The sequence below is a fragment of the Lytechinus pictus genome, chromosome 19 (assembly GCF_037042905.1).
Source record: "Lytechinus pictus isolate F3 Inbred chromosome 19, Lp3.0, whole genome shotgun sequence".
NCBI lineage: Eukaryota > Metazoa > Echinodermata > Echinoidea > Temnopleuroida > Toxopneustidae > Lytechinus > Lytechinus pictus.
This window is the reverse complement of record NC_087263.1, coordinates 3,830,175-3,849,518: the sequence shown is the minus strand read 5'-3', so window position 1 is coordinate 3,849,518 and position 19,344 is coordinate 3,830,175. Positions and strand designations below refer to the sequence as shown.

At 38.4% G+C, this 19,344-nt stretch overlaps 1 protein-coding gene across 2 annotated transcripts in view; it reads right to left on the bottom strand.

Annotated features, from left to right (window-relative positions):
- LOC129283358 (uncharacterized) overlaps positions 1 to 19,344 on the bottom strand; it is a 181,077-nt gene that overhangs the window by 16,238 nt on the left and 145,495 nt on the right. For both annotated transcript variants that reach the window (XM_064113949.1, XM_064113950.1), the window contains exons 77-90: positions 18,386 to 18,664; positions 16,524 to 16,805; positions 15,355 to 15,448; positions 14,504 to 14,697; positions 12,431 to 12,715; positions 10,854 to 10,938; positions 8,334 to 8,497; positions 5,641 to 5,898; positions 4,785 to 5,081; positions 3,756 to 4,043; positions 2,942 to 3,082; positions 1,885 to 2,022; positions 1,210 to 1,494; positions 98 to 237 (exon numbers count right to left, since the gene is read on the bottom strand). In XM_064113949.1, coding sequence (XP_063970019.1) covers positions 98 to 237; positions 1,210 to 1,494; positions 1,885 to 2,022; positions 2,942 to 3,082; positions 3,756 to 4,043; positions 4,785 to 5,081; positions 5,641 to 5,898; positions 8,334 to 8,497; positions 10,854 to 10,938; positions 12,431 to 12,715; positions 14,504 to 14,697; positions 15,355 to 15,448; positions 16,524 to 16,805; positions 18,386 to 18,664 — 2,930 coding nt within the window. The remainder of the gene's footprint in view (positions 1 to 97; positions 238 to 1,209; positions 1,495 to 1,884; positions 2,023 to 2,941; positions 3,083 to 3,755; positions 4,044 to 4,784; positions 5,082 to 5,640; positions 5,899 to 8,333; positions 8,498 to 10,853; positions 10,939 to 12,430; positions 12,716 to 14,503; positions 14,698 to 15,354; positions 15,449 to 16,523; positions 16,806 to 18,385; positions 18,665 to 19,344) is intronic.

The window sequence follows — 19,344 nt, the reverse complement described above, 5'->3', positions numbered from 1 at the left end:
ATCATTGTTATTATTATTTAAGTTAAACCTGACTTCAGAATACGGGCCTTTGGCAACAAACAAAAACAATAGATACCATGAGCGTGCAATAACTTACGCTTTGTGTATTGATCGTTGCACCTGTATCATCTTTGATTGCGATCACAAAATTGGCAATGTTCGGGGAAGTTGAGCTCCATACCCATGTAATGGACGTAGCAGTCGGTACGCTTGCCGTGAACAATGGGCTGTATGGTTCTAAAAGGGATCAAAAAAAGGAGAGTTGTCATAAAAATGACGTAAAGAGCATTATATACTTGTGATGACACGTGTATACATGCACACTATATAAGCCAGTTCACGGTTGTAAACTGCGCACAAGCAAAAAAAAGGTCATTGGAGACAACCACGAAGGTGGCTTTCAAATTCACTGACATAGGCATTTGTGATTTGATGATTATTCATGTATTCCTTTCAAAAGATTTATCACATCTAAGCTGAAGAGTAATAAATAGAGCCTTCATAATCACTGGTATTTGACAGTAGCCTAAACAATAGTCAAATGTGCAAAAGGCAGACAATAAAACAGATTTCCAAACTTTATCCCTGATGTACTATTCTAGTCACCTGGTCTATACAATGCCTTTTGTTCTTATAATTTGAATACTCTACCCGGTAAAGCTTACGCAACATCTACATTTGAAGTTGATAGTGCTTATCCTAATGAAAAATAACAAAGGTCATTGGAGAAAAGTTGATCATGAGCTAACCGTGAACTGGCTTATTGTGTTCATACACACACATTTCATTCTTCATCAAGTCATCCTCTCATTCTGTCATTCTATCATGTTATTCATCTACACCCTCGTGCTTCATTATCTCAACTGCTGTTATACCTCCGTTCACAGGATCACCTCCATCCCTGTCTCCATCCTCCAGACTTGTTATGTAAACATTGACCATACCCTATTAACCACATCATGAACAGCCCCTTGTTCTCTCCATCTGGTTCATACTTCCTTATCAATATCATCCTACCCCACAGAGAATATAATGTTATGTACAGTGTATAATATATATAGTGGACTAGTGGAAATAAAGTCAGTCTTGATTGTAACTCCAAGTGAAAGCAGTCATGCTCAGTTATTTATCCAGTACTGTGTGTATCTAAGTTATACTACACATATACAAAACACTATAAACTCAGACTGACAGATTATACGGGCTTACTTGTAACGATATTGACGGTAACAATAGCACTGGACTTGGTCTCGCTTCCACTCGCGCGATCACTCTCCGCCCAAACATTGAACTCGTAACGGGTACTAGGTATCATGTCCGACAGCTGAACGGAGGTTTCGGACGATGTTGTTGTCCCACTACCCAGGACTGTCAAACCGGGAAGGCCGTAGGAGTATCGGTAACGAGCCACCACCCCCTCGCTTGGTGTCCATTGCACAGTCACCCTGGTCAAATCATTGTTGGTTGCGGTGACACCGGTCGGTGCGGCAGGTTCTAAATATAAACAAGGTGAGAGGAGGGGGGGGGGGGGTAAAAGGATTTATGTATTTATTTTCTTATTCACTCCAGATTATCATTGTAAATATTCTTTCATCAAACTTCTTGTTATAATGTTGTATATAAATTTTTTATATTATATTATTATTATTAATTGTAAAATATTCAAAGGAAAATAATCAGCAAATCGGCTACACCATGAAAAGGACAAAATCATTGATTTCCATGCAAATTGGCAAATTAATTCATTCATAAAGGCACTTTTGATCACTGTTTCACTTTTGTTTTATACGAAATAAAATAACAATGAAGCGAATTCAGAAAAATTTCAACGCTGCCCATTTGAGGATGAGAAACTGAGTAAAAGAAGTTAAAAGAAATACTCACTCATCAAGAATGGAGATGAGATTTCAGGGTCCCCGATGATTTCTTGTTGACCAGGCCGGATCACCGAGGCCAACGCAACAGTGTAGGTCTGCCCTGGGACGAGGCCGGACAGTTCCTCTGTGTAGGCATTAAGCGCCACTGAAAAACAAAACACAGAAACCCATATGGTTTTCTCCCATTTATAGTCAAATTGAGATTTACTGTGCTAGCTTAATGAAAAGTCATATCAAGTTGCAAAGAGTAAATTTCAAATTGCAAAGAGTAATTTGGACAGTGTCCTTTGTAAGCAAAGAGAAGCACTCTGAATTTTCAAGAAAAGAGTAAATGTACATGTATGAATACACATCAGATCTACAAAATATTTTGTGAATAAACATGTATTTTAGATGTTGATGTTGCTGGCTGTCCATAGTTGTGGTTGATCCGATCAATCACAACTCTTTGTAAGACAGGGCCCTGTAGCAATATCCCATCCTTTTTTTTTCAGTTACGGTACTTAATATTTCTTTACTGCTGGGCATGTTTCTACTTTTGTTTATTGTTTGGTGTTCACTATGTGGAAGTTGAAAGCTCGATCCCTTTTTTGGTAGATCACCATTGATCAAATCAACCACATCTATGGAAAGCCAGCCACGTCAACATCGAAAATGCATGTTTATTTAAATTATAATCTAGATATAATGTATATTCATACATTCACATTTTCTTGACATTTCAGTGTGCTTCTCTTTGTTCACAAAGTACATTGTGCAAATTGTCAGAAGAAAAAATTATGACATTGATGGACTTCCATATAGTTGACGTTGGTTGGATCAATCGTAACTCTTTTTAAGACGGGGCCCCGAGGCCTGTTGCAGAAAGAGTTGCGTTTAAATATCAAGCCAAGTCCCGCATGCGGGTGCTTCATTAACTGATAATCGAGTTGCGCAAGATTTTTTTAGTTGCGTTTGATTGCAACTCTTTCTGCAACGGGCCCCAGAAAGGACTTTATGACACTTGATGGGATACCAGCTAGATGGTCTTTGCAAAAATCAACAAAGAAGTAGAAGAGACTTACATGTTACAGACGGCGTCTCAGGGGTCGTTGTCAAGATGATATCCGTGATGTCAATGTTCATCTCGGCGGGATCGGCCCAGCTCAATCTTGCCGTTTCTACCCCGATCTCAGAGACGACAAGATTTTGGGGAGGGTCCGGTACTGAATGAAGAAAAAAAGATCAAATATTACAATCAGGTTCGATAGTGGCTCAGCAATAAAAAGACTATGAATTCAGAAAAAGTCCGCATTATTTTACACAAGTTCAACAAGGAAAGAGTGCGGCTTATTATCATGGGAAATCGGTGCACGTACATGTAGGAAGCATGTGCCCTTTGACCGAATAAGCCGCATTATTTGAGAATCCCGTTCATGAGCTATCAACTATGCCCTTTAATCGTCCGCAAATAAATATTTGATACTGTAAGTTCTTTGTAAAGAGATAAAAATATCCACATGTGTGATTTCTATTCACAGAGTACCCCTTGCAGCTTTTAAACACACACACACATATATTACAATGCACATTGTAAGCAATATCCATCCATCCATATTTTATTATTCGAAAAAGACATGAAATGTGGGCCCTGCAGTCGCTGTGCAGCGCCAGATCGACGAGGCACTATCCCTTTAATCGCTGAACGCCAAACAGGGTAGAAGCAACTCCAATCTTTTAACGTCTTTTGGTCTGACGCGGCCGGGGTATGAACCCCCAACCTCCCGGTTGTGAGATGGACGCTCTATCAACTGAGCTAACACACCAGTGTACAATATAATAGTATGGAATGCCAACTGATGATATATAATAATAATCATTATCTTGACACACACTCACAGGTGTAGAAAAGAAAGGTCGTTTCCGCGCTTCTTTTATCTCCACTGAAGGCGGTTATTCCGACCGTATAGCCCTTCCCGGTTGCCAGATCATCGATCTCCACGCTCGTTGCATCGTCACCCATCAGGTTGAAAGGGGGCTCGTTTCCGTCTACAGTGCCCTCATCTGCGGGGTCAAGGGTCACCCGGTAGTACGTGCGGTTACCCTGAGGTCGTACCCACTCCAGCGTCACAGAACGAGATGCGAGGGAGCCCTCCCTGATGCTGATTTCAGAGATAGCAGCGGGAGCTGTTGAGATAAAACAGCGGAAATATTCATCAATAATGGTCGATGGGAAAACTAAGTCTAGAAGAGTATTGGAGTCATTCTTAGAATACACATCCTCATTCATTGTACCTACCATCTTCTGCCATATACAAGTACATTCGCACTCTTATTGGTTTTTGTGACTTTTTACTGGCAAATTGAACAGTTAATTGAACGTTCAATTCTGGTCTATACTTATTACACATATATATATATATAAAACAATTGCTCTGGGCTTTATTTCGTCTAAGATATAGGGTAAGGATTGCGATAGGTTTTCATGTTAGGTTTAGGGTGAATAGGTTTAGTGTTAAATCCAGGGTTGAAGTTGGTTTATTACATTAATGTATGGAATTTTCAGCGAAGCAATTGTCACCGGAGCAAATGTCATGGAACCATACACATTAATATGTATTTATTATGTGCATCTCCCTTTTTCTTGTAAAGCGCTTAGAGATTGATTTATTTCAATATAAGCATTACATAACCTAAACATATCATTATTATCCTAAAATAAACATCAAGGGACATATTTTGAACATAAGCTTTATGTATCTCATTGAAAAATTGCTATAGAAATATGAACTTTTTTATTATTATTATTACATGCAGTATATGCACAGTATTCCCTTCTACCACAGCTATTTTAATCTTCTAAACATTTGTGGGAGCCCAGCGGCATGTTCTTGGAACCACTGATAGGTCGTAGAGACCGATCCTCACCTAATCTGTATGAAATGCTTTCACTTGCATGTCCCGTCGGCTGGGAGAGATCGTCGCAACTCGTGACGTAAACTGTGTATTCCTGCCCTGGGTTCAGGCCGTAGATTCGTGCATTTCGGTCGTTCCGTCCTTGAGAAAACATCTCTTGCTGCCTACCCCCTGATGCCAAAGGTTCGTAGGGGGCATACCTGACGCAGTACTTGTCAAAGTCGTCGGTGTCTAAGTCATCCCATATCACTGTGAATTCAGTGCTGAAATTTCTTGTTATTTCGAGGTTGAGCGTCTGCGCAGAAGTGGCTGAAATTTGGGAAAAATGATCGGGTATAACAGCAACCAAACATATTGGTGTTTCTCCTTTTCATATCCATCCATATCACTATTATCTTATCTTTACGTTAATGATATTGTAATATTACTGTTATTATTCATCACTCCTCCCACTACTTCTTATTTTTTCATCAACATCATCTTTAAAATCATTATCAAACTTTCTCATCATCATCATCATCATCATCATCATCATTATGAAATCATCTTTATCATCTTTATCATCTTTATCATCACATCATCATCATCATCATCATCATCATCATCATCACCATCACCATCACCATCATCAAAATCATCATCATCATCCTCTTCCTCCTCCTCATCATCATCACAATCATCATCAAAATCTTCATTATCATCACAATTATCATCATAATTTTTCTTTTTCTTCTGACAAATCTTACAAGGCTTCAAATACACCATCCGATCTCCAGCTCTCCAAAAACACTACAAACTTCAAAGTACACTGCACGGCTCTCACACGCTGACAAAAACTTCCATTCAACGTTCTCTCACAAATACTCACTTGCCGTGGTTGCCTCTTCTCCGCTCTCAAGCGATTCAAAGAGGGTCACGACCGTGAAGTTGTACTCCGTCAGAGGCGTTAGGTTGGTAAATGTTATCGATGTCGTGGAACGCTTTTGAGGGGACGTAGGCTGACCCCCCGCAGGAGAGTAGGTGATGCGATACTCCTCGCTACCACCCGCAGAAGGCGTGTCCCAGCTTACCGTTATGCTACTCGAGGAAACCATGGTGGTTCGTAAGTTTCTTGGTGGATTTGGACCTGCAGTTAAAGACAATACCAGGTCAGTTAGGTACCTTATAAAATGTCTGTGTAGCTTTTTAAAATAATTATACACTGTAGGCAAAATTTATATAGTGTAGCACTTAATGAAAATGTTTCTAAGCACTGCATACTATTACCCCGGCTTTAGCACGGCTACCCTGATGGGTCACATGAGAATTCAAGGATTTCCTTCCTACCGGGTACCCATTTACTACACCTGGGTGGGGAGCAGCAAACGCCTTGCCAAAGAATGCGAGTGCTGTGGTGGGATTTGAACTCCGGACCTTGAGGTTGAAAGTCCGGAGACTTATCCACTGACCCACTACACCTCTACAGGGTGTCTTTTAACAGGGTTCCCGCTATAAAGGTGCTCTTTATAGCGGCTTTCCTTGTACATGTATCCCTACTTTTTTATCTACGAAGAAATATAACGATCGGTAATAAAAAGCCACTTACTGGTTCCCTTAACAAAAGAACCAGCTACACCGTTGGACATGATACATTAAAACCCCATTCTTATCTACTTTCATGAACTACTTTCCACTGAAGAACTTTGCAAAACTATTTTAGAAGATACTGTAGCTGGTCTGGTTCTATTCATTCAGATGTATAGTGTATGTTTGGACCCTGCCTACAAGCACTTTGCTTATTAAAGAGAAATGCCAGTAGTTGCAGTAAACACTGATTTCATGAGAAAGTCTGTAAAACCAGGCTTAATTGTCAGTATATCATCTCGGATCTAGATCTGGTACAGTTACATAAACTGAACCTTGTGAAATCTTGAAATCTACGCTGAAAAATGTTCACACTGAAGATCGCAAACACAGATAGGCACACGTGGGACAGTGTATTATTATTGCTGGAATAAAGACCCGACGGAAGTGACAGAATCCGCGCTTATTTTGCTTATTTCTCAGCAATTATACAATTTCTTCCAGAATCCTTTGGCACATATTTTTTATTCATACAAACAGACACTTGGGTGGTCATGATATTATATTCTGTAAAAAGTCATTTTGAGATCGTTACCAGAACTGGAATTTACCTTTAATAGTATCCCTCCATCTTTAAATGATATGTACTATGTTAATTTCATGTCATATTTTTATGTATGCTGATTTTTAAAGATGGTAAATAAATTGAAATTGAATTGAAATTGAATTGAAATGGAACCAATCAGCTCCCTCTGATTTTTTTTCCTTTTAAAACCAATAAGAACCAACAGTCTTGTAAAGCACCACCTCAAGTCCTAAACTTGTCAAATCTGGCCCAAATCCCTACCCATAATGCATCACTCAGTAGAGCAGTATAGTCTTCTAACACAGACCTACTTGAACCACTCAAAACATACGTGTACATATCACAGTAGATGTATCAATACTATGGAGCATTGTGGCCCAGTGGAGTAGTCTTCTGACTTTGAAACAGAGGGTCGTGGGTTCTAATCCCAGCCATGGCGTAATTTCCTTCAGCAAGAAATTTATCCACATTATGCTGCACTCAACCCAGGTGAGGTGAATGGGTACATGGTAGGAAGAAATTCCTTGAATGCTTGAGCCAGACCTGCCAACCTCTGGGAATGAAAAACTGTATTCTGTGATAAAAAAAACTGTATTTTCCCCAAAAAAGTGTATTTCATAATAAAATGCTTGGCGCACTCGCTCATCGCGGCGCTCAAGCTGCATGCAAGCTAAAATGCGCACTGCTCTTGCAGATGAAAAAAAAAACATTAAAACATGTGTATATCTTCACCCTGGTTTGAACAAAATGATTGAAAAAAAAAACAAGTTACCTGAAATTACATTGATCTAATAACCATATTTGTGCATGTTTTATGAAATAGAGACATATAGAGATTATTTTTCTCAATAAATTTATTTTTCAAAGAAAAAACGTACCGCCGTATTTTGGTTGCAAAAACGTACTAAATACGGCTAAAATGTACTGGTTGGCAGGTCCGTTGAGCGCCTAGGCAGCCCAGCTAAAGCCAGGGTAATAATAAAAGCAGGGCCCGCTGGGAGAACAGTTTTCCCTGAGTAAACATACCTACGATGTACATGTACATGTATATTATCATTACAATAATAATAAATACTTAACAAATATTTTTCCTCCACAAACATTTCAGTAATTTCAAATTACATTTCAGGCAAAATTCATTCGCTGTATTATCGATAGTTATCTCAAAATTATTTATTACATGCAGTCAATGAGAGATAACACACAGTGCTGTATCCCATTTGATACAGGCATTTTATAATAACAATTTCTATAACAAGTTTACTATTAGCCAATCAGATTGAAGGATTTCAGTAGCTTTTAACTGTTAATGCAATTTTTTTTTTATGAAACAGGTCCCTAATCAATTCACTCTCCATTTATAATAACCTCCATCGTGACTGGTTTTCCATCAATATTGTTTCTGTACTTACGTGTAAATTGCATTTTCTCAATGACCGAGTAAATTCCAGGCTTAACACCAATGGTGTAAGATGTTCCCGGTGTCAACTCGGTGAAGGTGTAGGTGTTTGGTTCAGTGGAAGCAACGGTCACGTTGCCAGACCGTCCTTCTTCGGCATCGTATGAGAGGAAGTACCTACGAAGACAGAGCATGTAAACAGTTTAAGTAGCTGGATTGAGTACATGTAGTTTTCTTATCGTTATTATTTTTGTCTGGCGCCACGACGTGTGCCTTGGAGGCGAAAAGTGAACTGAATCACTGTGACCCAAAGGTCTCTCCACCCGATATAACTAATTGGGGGAATGCAGTTGGACCACTACATCAGGTTTTTTTCCTGTGCTCTTTGACCAATACTGCCGTGGGATCTTCATGTGCACAGATGGTGACTGTACTCTACATGGGCCTCCATTTAACATCCTATCTGAGGGACACATTGTTTTCCACCATAACCTCCCTTTTTGGAACAGAGGTGGAGCCCGTTGACACATAAGGCATCAGTTATCCACCCAAGGTGGACTCGCCTCTCTTTGATTCACCAGGCAGAGGTTAAGCTGACTAAGGGTACCACAGGCCTCATTCATTTCCCATAGACTTGTGTGTTCAAGTGGCACTTTAAAAAACTTCATAAAAAATAAGGAGGAAATTCAAGGGTTGAATGTTTACTACCAGTGGACAGGATATATGTCTGACATTCCATATCTGACCAGAAAAGGGTAACTCGACCGGCTCATTTAAAAAATAAATCGGCATTTATGAAGACTACACCTGACAGGATCAAATTCATCACTTGAGAGAGTAAAATGGCTCTAATTCTTCCGCCAGTAAAAAAATTGTTCCAAAGTAGTGATATATCTTTCCAATTCGGAAAAAGGTAGTTCAGTGGGTACCCTCCCTAGAATCAGTGTTAGATTGTCAGTCATATTCATTCATTTTTTGATAATCAGCAATCTCAAATTTAAAAATTGAGAATGGGTTGGCTCGAATGCCGACTCGATCCCTTATTTTTCCCCTTTCTTGGGTTTGAGGACTGGAATCTTTATAAAATAATCTATTCATAACATTTATTCACCTTGATCAGGATATAATGTCAAGTCTAGCGCCTCTCCCCCCCCCCAGAAAAGTGATTTGAACAAAAATATATTCTTTGTCCGCTTTGTTCAACTAGAGTCAAATACAGCAGACTGCCAAGTTAGACTCAAGTCTAAGTCTGTTGTTCATAAACACATAAGCAAAAGTGATGTGTGCATTGTGTTGTACTGAGCACACACAAAGCTTTTCTTTACAGTAAACCAATCAAAAACTATTGTGAGCTGAATTAGCGTAGTCCATGCAAAACCCATCCTAAGGTTGCACTTGAAATTAATGTGGCACAGGAGCGATTCTGTCCGTGGCGGGCAAAGATTTAAAGGAGAATGATAGGCTCATAATGTTCCTTTTATGTTCTTTAGGCAAAAAATATATTACTTTGCCAGAAAAAAAATGTTACTAAAGATATTTCAGCATAATGCAGATATTGACATATAATGAATCTGGGGGCCGTTTCATAAAGCTCTTCGTAAGTTAAGAGCGACTGGTGAACCTTTCTTACATGCTTAAAGGAGAATCCAATCCAAATAAAAACTTTTTTATAAGGAAAAGAAAATTCAGACAAGTTGATAGGTGAAAGTTTGAACAATATTGGAAAAACAACAAGAAAGTTATGAATTTTTAAAAGTTGTAAATATTGGTAATCACTATACCCATGGAGACTTCAAATTGGCCGCATATGGGATGTCATAGTGATGTAAGGCAAGGACTACTCTTCCATGTACTCCAATACATATTATGGCTAAAATGTCATTTTTCCCAAAAGTTTTATTTCAAATTATATTTTTCTTTCATGAGGACATAAAACAATATACTACCTGGGTTATATTTAGATTACTGCCCCAGGGGAATGGGTACTTAGGAGAAAACCACAAATCCCTGATAATAAAGTACATGGCCTATGGGAAAGTTGTCCTTGCCCCTTGTTTACTTACCCAGTTGCCAATTTGAAATCTACATAGTATTAGTGATCTCAATTTCACCAGTCGTTCTTAAAGTCGCTCTTAACTTACGAACAGCTTTACAAAACACCCTCCTGCTTGCACATGACAGCAGAAAATATTCAAGAATTTTCTGGTATTCTTTGACAGATATTTGCCCCTAAGATTCACTAATATATATTTTTTTCATTTTTTTTCTGCTTTTAACTACACGTATATGAAAATTGTGATGAACTCCCCCTTTAAACCTTGTGGGTTCTACTCCAGTTAAGATTCAAAATGCAGACCTGCTAACCTGTAGTTGTATTCTTAAAGCTGAAATCAGTATTTTCAAAGAAATACCATATACATGGAGGAAAAACCATGAACTGAAATTTTACATGAAACCCTCGGTATTATTCACACTTTTCAGTACTAAATACTGAAAATCAATACTAGTTGACAGATCTGAATAATGTACTTACTCATCGACGTTAATTTCTTCCCACTCGATGCTAATACTAGTTTCATCGAACGATGTGATGTTAAAGCTGCCTTCAGCTCCAACAACTATTGGACAAAGAGAAAGGAATATCGTTCAGTTAAAGTTAGTACACAGCAAGTAAAATTAATAAGCATAAATATACATAGCGCCATCTATCAAGGTATAATCTATTCATAGGTGCACTAGTATTACCCCGCCTTTTAATAGCTTGAGCCGTTCTGGGCAAGTTGGCAGATCTGACAACTTGTCAGACATAAAGGCCCGAATTCACAAAGGTGGTTTTGAAAACCAACAGTTGAGTCCATGGCTTATGCAGATTTCCGGTATAAATTATGCTTATTTTACTGTGTATATTCAAAATGTCCAAGAAATAGCCCTGTCAAAGAGTTACACTTCATCCAATCAATCTCAACTGTATGGAAATCCATCCACGCCATAATTTTTTTCTACAAGAAATTTGCACAATCTCCTTAGTAAACAAAGAGAATCACACTGAATTTTCAAGAGAATGATGACTGTATGAATATACATCATATCTAGCAAACATTCTGAACAAACTTGCATTTTAGATGTTGATGTTGCAACTCTTTGTAAGGTGGGGGACCTACCAAGGACACTTTGGCCCTTTGACACAAATCACTTAGACACTGTTCTCATAATACTTTCTAAAACTAGTTTACTGGAAATCAGTTCAAGAAATCAGTTTAGAAGATCGCTTTGCTAGCTTTCCCATTTGATCAGCAGAAAGTGGTTTTCAAAACCAGTTAACGTAATGTGGCCTTGTTGCTATGTACATGCTCTTAGTCGGGGTGACATGTTTTGAACGAAATTTGAAGCCGCAGCGTAGACATTCTACACACAGTGTGTGGGGTATTGCGCTCAAAATGTGCGAAGATCGCTTCTCAAAAACGTTTGAGTCCTCACTTACACTAACACCAGTTTAATGAGGCAAAGCGATCTTGAAAACTACATCACGAGGTGGTTTTATGAACCGGTTTAGAAGATTGCTTCCAAGACTGTATTGACCGTTCTCATTGCACATTAAACTAGTTTCCACTAAACTAGTTTTAGGGCGGTAATGAGAAAGGGGTATTCAAGATTAATTGTATAGTCGTTTTGTGCGTTCGAACGTACAAATGCAATCAATCACAAAAATCAGCTGTGTGAACATGCCTGAAGCTTTGTGAAAGGAGACTGCCCTGTATCCCAAATCAGAGAGAATTAATACGATTTGTACGATCGATTGCACAAACAATAACAAATGTGACCGATCAAGAAAATCAATTAGGTTGTTCAGTCGTAAATCTTTGTGAAAAGGAGTTCGTGCTAATTGATCTTCGGTGACATGGCATGTGCTCCTGAGACGATGCCCCCGGCGATATTTCATTTAAGATGTAGAGTTAGCGTTAGGATTACAATAGGGTTTTATGTTAGGTTTAGGGTAGGGTACAGTATTAAATGAAGGTAGTCATTCGATAAGTGTGTGGAATTTACAGCCGAGCAATCGTCGCCGGAGCGATTGTCGCCGGAGCAAAAGCCATGGAGCCCGATACCTACCTGCAAAAACTTCAACTGGTGCCCCCATCTCCTGCAGGTTGTCCCGGACTTCTAGGAGCGAAACCACACTGAAAGAGTAATTCATTCCGTCCATCAGACCATCCACCCTTAGTTCATTCCCCTCAGCGGTAGCCTCAACGACCTCCGACATCAGCGCTGTCGTGTCATCGACGGGATAGTAGGAGACGTTGTAGCTGTCGATCATTCCGGCAGGATTGTCCCATGCCAGGAGGACATAGTCCATGCCGATGACGGTGATCCGGAGATCGACGGCTGATTCTGGGACTTTGAGGATCAAAGTAGTGTATGGATGTTAGTAAACAACACAAACATATCGGTCGTCATTATCATCATCATGATCATCATGTCAAATTGTACTTAGTAATTCAGTGTTATATATCAATTCAAAATGTTTAATAATGTTAATGTTTATTTTCAATACTTGTATTTTTGTTTGTTTGATGTTTTGTACATGTACATGTATATTACGTGTTTTACAAGTTTCTAGAGGGCATAGCTGTAAGGCAGTTTTTTAAAAACTAAATGTACCTACCATCTCTTTTAAATAAGACTTGAGTTAATCAAAATAAATCACAAATCTTGACATTATCATCATCCATTTTCCTCCTCATCATCAATCATCACTATAATTACATAATCTTGATCATCAATACCCCAGTTATCATAACCACCATATAATTATTCCATCATGACCATCATCATGATTCACATCATCATCATCACTACCATCATCAACATCTAACAGCAATTCTCATCATCATCATCATTATCCTCAACATCATCATCATCATCATCACTTGGGTGGTAATATTATTGGATGCTGTTCAAACTCATTTTGTGATCGTAACCAAAACTGGTATTTACCTTAAATAGCACCACCTCAAGGCCTAAACTATTCACATCTGGCCATCATAACACAACATTCTGAGCTGTGTAGTCTTGTAATATAGGCCAACTTAAATGATAACATACTAATAAACAACTCAATACATAATCATAATCATGTTACCAAGTAGCAAAACAAGTAGTTTCCTCTAAAAACATTTCAGTTTCTCTGTATGAATAAAATTATAGGCTAATTCATTCTCTGTATCACTGATGGTTATCTCAAAATGTTTATTTTTAAGACTAGTTATTTATAACACACGGTCAATGATAGACCACACCAAGTACAGGTCGGTTCGGCCCATAGGGTTAAAGGGTCAATCAGGGCCCCGTCTTACAAAGAGTTACGATTGATCCAATCAATCGTAACTCTATGGAAATCCATCAATGCCATAATTTTTTCCAAATGAAATTTGCAGTGTCCTTTGTAAACAAAGAGAAGCACAGGGAATTTTCAAGAAAACAATGACTGCATGAATATACATCCTAGATAGAAAATATTTTGATTAAACATGCATAATAGATGTTGACCTTGCTGGCCGTCCATAGTTGCGATTGATCGAATCAATCGCAACTCTTTGTAAGCCGGACCCCAGGGCCCCGTCTTACAAAGAGATACGATTGATCCGATCAATCGTAACTCTATGGAAATCCATCAATGTCATATTTTTTTCCAAATGAAATTTGCACAGTGTCCTTTGTAAACAAAGAGAAGCACAGGGAATTTTCAAGAAAACAATGACTGCATTAACATACATCATAGATAATATATTTTGATTAAACATGCATAATAGATGTTGACCTTGCTGGCCGTCCATAGTTGCGATTGATCGAATCAATCGCAACTCTTTGTAAGCCAGACCCCAGGGCCCCGTCTTACAAAGAGATACGATTGATCCAATCAATCGTAACTCTATGGAAATCCATCAATGTCATATTTTTTTCCAAATGAAATTTGCACAGTGTCCTTTGTAAACAAAGAGAAGCACAGGGAATTTTCAAGAAAACAATGACTGCATGAATATACATCATAGATAATATATTTTGATTAAACATGCATAATAGATGTTGACCTTGCTGGCCGTCCATAGTTGCGATTGATCGGACCAATCGTAACTCTTTGTAAGACGGGCCTACACTAATACAGAAAATAGATCATATTCTTACCTGTAGCCGCCTGGAGGAGCATAGGCACTGTCTTATCTCCACTGATTAGTTCGACTTCAACATAGAGAGTATAGAGCGTACCGGAATCCAGAGAATCAAATTCCACCGTGAACGAAGTGCAATCATTGGGCGTTGAACAGTTTCTTGTCATGCTATCGGTGACCATCTCGTTGACGTATAATCCTGTTGTCACACTGCAGAGGTAATGAATACGGCTAAGTCATTGCATTTATTAAAAAGAAACATTAAAATGTTACAGGTGGTTCTGTTTAAACTTCGTGCAAAAGAGAAAAAAAGTTGGGGAAAAAAATCACTGAAAAACAGCATGAAGGAAACAATAATAAAATCTCATTTCTGTACATAAGGTTTGCTTTGAAAGAATAATAAGGCTCATTCACTAAGTTTCATAAATAGATTTCATTTTTATTGTTTTATTCCATCTAAACTATAAAAAAAATGGGGGGAACAAAATATTCTTTTACATGTACATCTTAAAGGGAAAAAAAAAGAAAAAGAAGAATCGTCTCATATTTTTAACGTAAGAGCATTGGGGTCACACCCTGGATGGCTTTAACTATAAAAAAAAAATCGGGAGAAACAAGAGAAATGTAATCAAGCAAAAATTGAAAAGCCCCCTCACAGCCCTGATCGGATAAATTACAATCTTTTAAAGTTGAATGATTTTTTTCTTATCAAGAAAACATTAAAGAAAGAACAATTTTTTGTTTTACCTACATGTATCTGAAAATATAAGCATCTTTTACAAATGGTTCTATGCTCATGGCGCTTATAACTGTGACATGAAAGAACCAGTTTTATCAGGATTATTGAATTTCGAAGAAAACACTTACCTACTCCAAGAACCAGTTGGATTCCTTGCACTGATCTCGGCTTCTATGGAATTCTGATCACGACGCATAACATTCACTTCAACAGCATGGGCAACTGTAAAGGTATTGATTATATAGTAACTTGTCGAAACAGAGGTGGATAAATGAGAAGTTGCAAAACACCAAAAGTGGCTCCAAAATGTCATCAAGAGAGAGATCTGGGAGGTATTTTACAGAGATTTTAAATGTGACTTAAAAGTGACTTAAAGTCCCAATTTTGTACGGTAGGCGTTACCGCATTGGTCAGATCATGCCAAGAAGACACGCGCACTACGGCATATCAATCAATAAGATTGCATGTTACATATCGTGTACATGTACGTAGCGGCATTGAAGCATGACTATAAGGTGGGGTTGCAAGAAAATACTTGCAATCAATTGCAAAAGTATTCTGTTGAAATTTTACAACTGATGAGATGGCCCCCAAAATACTGATACAATAGATATCATGGGCCTACGATAGATTTTGAATTATGTCCTACATAGATTGAATCCTGTATAGTGATTGGTTCAAATAGCATCATGTGACCGAATATATTTCAACTATGATGTTGCGTGACGTCAGACCTCGATATATTTTTCTCTATACCAATATTCTGACGTCACTATTTCAGAAAAATTGATATTTAGCTAAACTCTCGGGCGCACAGGCCAGCGAGCTCTATCTCCCGGGCAAGTCCCGCGATGCATCGGCGCAGGCACTCATCTGCGTTCCGCTGAGCGAGGTGGCTCAGAGAAAAGTAGGTAATTCAAGGCAAGTACTGTAGCCGGACTTTGCAAGCTCAGCGCACAGATTTTTGTTATAAATTATTAAAAGTAGGATATAAAACAAATATATCAGGCGTTTCATTTGAAAGCATAAGGGGAATTATTAATCCTCGGTTGGACTGGCAAAACAACTATTTTTCCCTCAGGAAAAATAGTAATTGCCAGACCAACCTCGGATAAATAATTCCACTATACTTTTTCAAAGCCTGATATACATTTTAATGTATATGTTCACTCTGGCTTTAATTTGACACAGTTGGTGCTTGTCTACCGCAACCATTCAACTGAATGGTGACTTTATAAGAGAAATGGTGTGCTGAATGGATAAACAGAAACTTTATCCTATGGTGTAAGATACTTACGAGTATCTATGGTTGCAGGTTCCAAGCTTTCCAGCTGATGATCACCTGTCCAAATGAACGTTGTAATATCAATAGCAAAATTGATTGCAAGTTCGCTTAATCCTTCCAATTCGTAGACCACAGTGTCCATGGTATCGTTAACTTCCACATTATTGTCAGGCGATCCGACTTCCCTGGCATTGAAGATGTAGCCATCCAGGTTGCCATTAGGTCGATCCCACTCAACATTGATCGTGCCGCTGAACGATGGAAGGATTCGTATCTCTGAAACACTCTCTGGATCTGAAGTATAAAGGAAGACAGTAATAATTTTTCAAGAGGATGCAAAGCGGAATTGTTATCTCCACAGTTTTAGCTGGCAATGCTGGATTCAGGGATTTAAGAATTAAATCCGGCCTGATACCCATTCACCTCACCCGGGGTAAGTGCAGAAGAGTGTGGATAAATTTCTTGCTCTAGGAAAACAAGCCATGGGTGGCATTTGATCCCATGACTCTCTGTTTGAAAGACGAGAGTCAGAACCACTAAACCACATACTGTAGCCTTTCAGTCCATCAAAGAAAAAGAAATTCCACTGCACTTACAGACAAGAATGACCGAACAGCTACATGTATTCAACAATAAATTCCTTTATGAACTATAACTATAACTGCATTTCTATTCTTCATCTTTTCATCTCTCCTTACTTTTCATGTTACTACCGATATTCCTATACCCTTCAGTTCTTTCCAGATTGTATTTGTAATCCAATGATTCTGTCCATAATAACCCTTACTTATATTTCATTTATTGTAATATACAATTCTCTTTCCTCTTTAACATTGATGTCACATTGCTATTATTTGTAATGATCTTAACCCTTTGATATTTTATAATTGTAGACATACATTAATAACTGATTGTCATTGTTTCACTCGATTTTCTCTATTTCCTATAATGCCATACTTAATTTATTGCTATCATTTCAGTGTTTTTAATCAGTGAATAAATTCTACAATTAGTTTTATAATTAGTAACTGTTCCCTTTTGATAACTTTAAATATTTCAGTTTTATTCATATTATCATTTAAGTAAAAATATTTGTTTATGTTACCAAGCATTGTTATCTTTGACTCAGATTTTGAATTTATTTTCATGTATGATATGATTTTTGTCGTTCTTTGTTTTCATCAGGTCATTGATGTTTAATGCTGATCTTTTGTACCTGAATAAATATGTTCTAATAAATAAATAAATAGATAAATAAATAATGAAATGCAGAGCTAGCAACCTGAACAAGAATGTTTCAGTACTATAAAAGCTAAAGATCAGTACTGGGTATTTTGGTGAGGGAATAAGTATTTTCAAAGAAATACCATAGGAAAACACATAAAACATGAAACCATCAGTATCCATCTCACTTTGCTGTACTAATTACTGAAAATCAGTATGGCAAGTTCCCCCATCTGAGTGATTCTAGTGAAAGAAGATACGCAACGAACACAAACTTTACACACGTAACACATCATTAAAAAATCCGACTCAAAATGGTGGAAAAATAATGAATTTTGGGCATTTCATGTGACGGCCTTAAAATGCAGCTCATCAAAATACCCGAATCGTGTGCAAAGAATGGGTGCGCAGACATGGGGTACCATTTTTTTTTTCAATCTAAAAGAAAATCCTATATTTCTTTCAAAATTTTATGAGATATATGGTACACTTACTCATAATGATATAAGGAACATTATTAACTGAAAGACTTTGTGAAATAAAAAGAAATTCATATTAAATCTTAACTAAGACTTGGGGACCACCATCATACTAGCTAGCAGCTCTGGAAAAGGGTTTCTAGTTAGAGCATTGGACTGGAATGGACTTACTTGTGTACTGCTCCACTTGAATGGAATTGACTGCCTGAATCGTCCCTTCCGCATCGACTAGGAAGCCATACTCAGTACCAGGGGTCAGACCGACTACGGTGTAGTCAAACTGACTGGGGTCGGCCACAGTGATCTGCTGGAGGGATGCGTTGTTGGCAGTCTCCCAGTAGCTGATCACGAACCTGCTGACATCCGACAGGGGGATATCTGTACCCCACGCAATAGAGACCGCAGTGGTGTTGAAGTCGGTTATGTTGACACGAAGTTCTGCAGGTGGGACTACAAGTGGGAAAATGGGTGAAGAATAGTGAAAGGTGAACAGCCATGTTGACTAGATATTCTGCAGAGTCCTTGGGGGTGTTTCAAAAAGAGTTACGTTTGACTTAGCCTGGGGAGGGGAGGGGGAGGGGGGTACTTGCGTGTATATCGCATACAGTGATGTGCCGCTCCAGTGGGACGTTTTTCTCCAAAAAAATCCTTAGACATGGCTCTTGCTATGGCAAGAAATCCTTAGCCATGGGTCCTATTTCTCAACTTAATATAAATCCTTACACATGGATCCGTTTCTGAAAAAAAAAATACTTATAAGGATCCCCGAAAAAGCCCAGGAAATGTCTGTGTTATAGTGGCCACTGAATGCTTAGCGCAAATACAAAAGGAAAAAAGTTACTGATAGCCCCCATTGGAAATAGGCACGATTGCCCAGGTGGGAATCGAGCTTTCTGATTGGTCAACTTGCGTCACACTGCTGTACACTGCAATATATACTGTATATCACGGTCACCCCATGCTTTGCTACTGTATTGGTGGCGTGTGGTGATATGCATTCTGTTCACTTTTCTTGGGGACGTAAGTTCAGTCCAAGTATATATATATATATACACGCAATTTTCTCGGGGAGGGGATGTATTTTTTTCGAGGGAATGGGTCTATATTTCAAAGAAAATCCTTAGGCATGG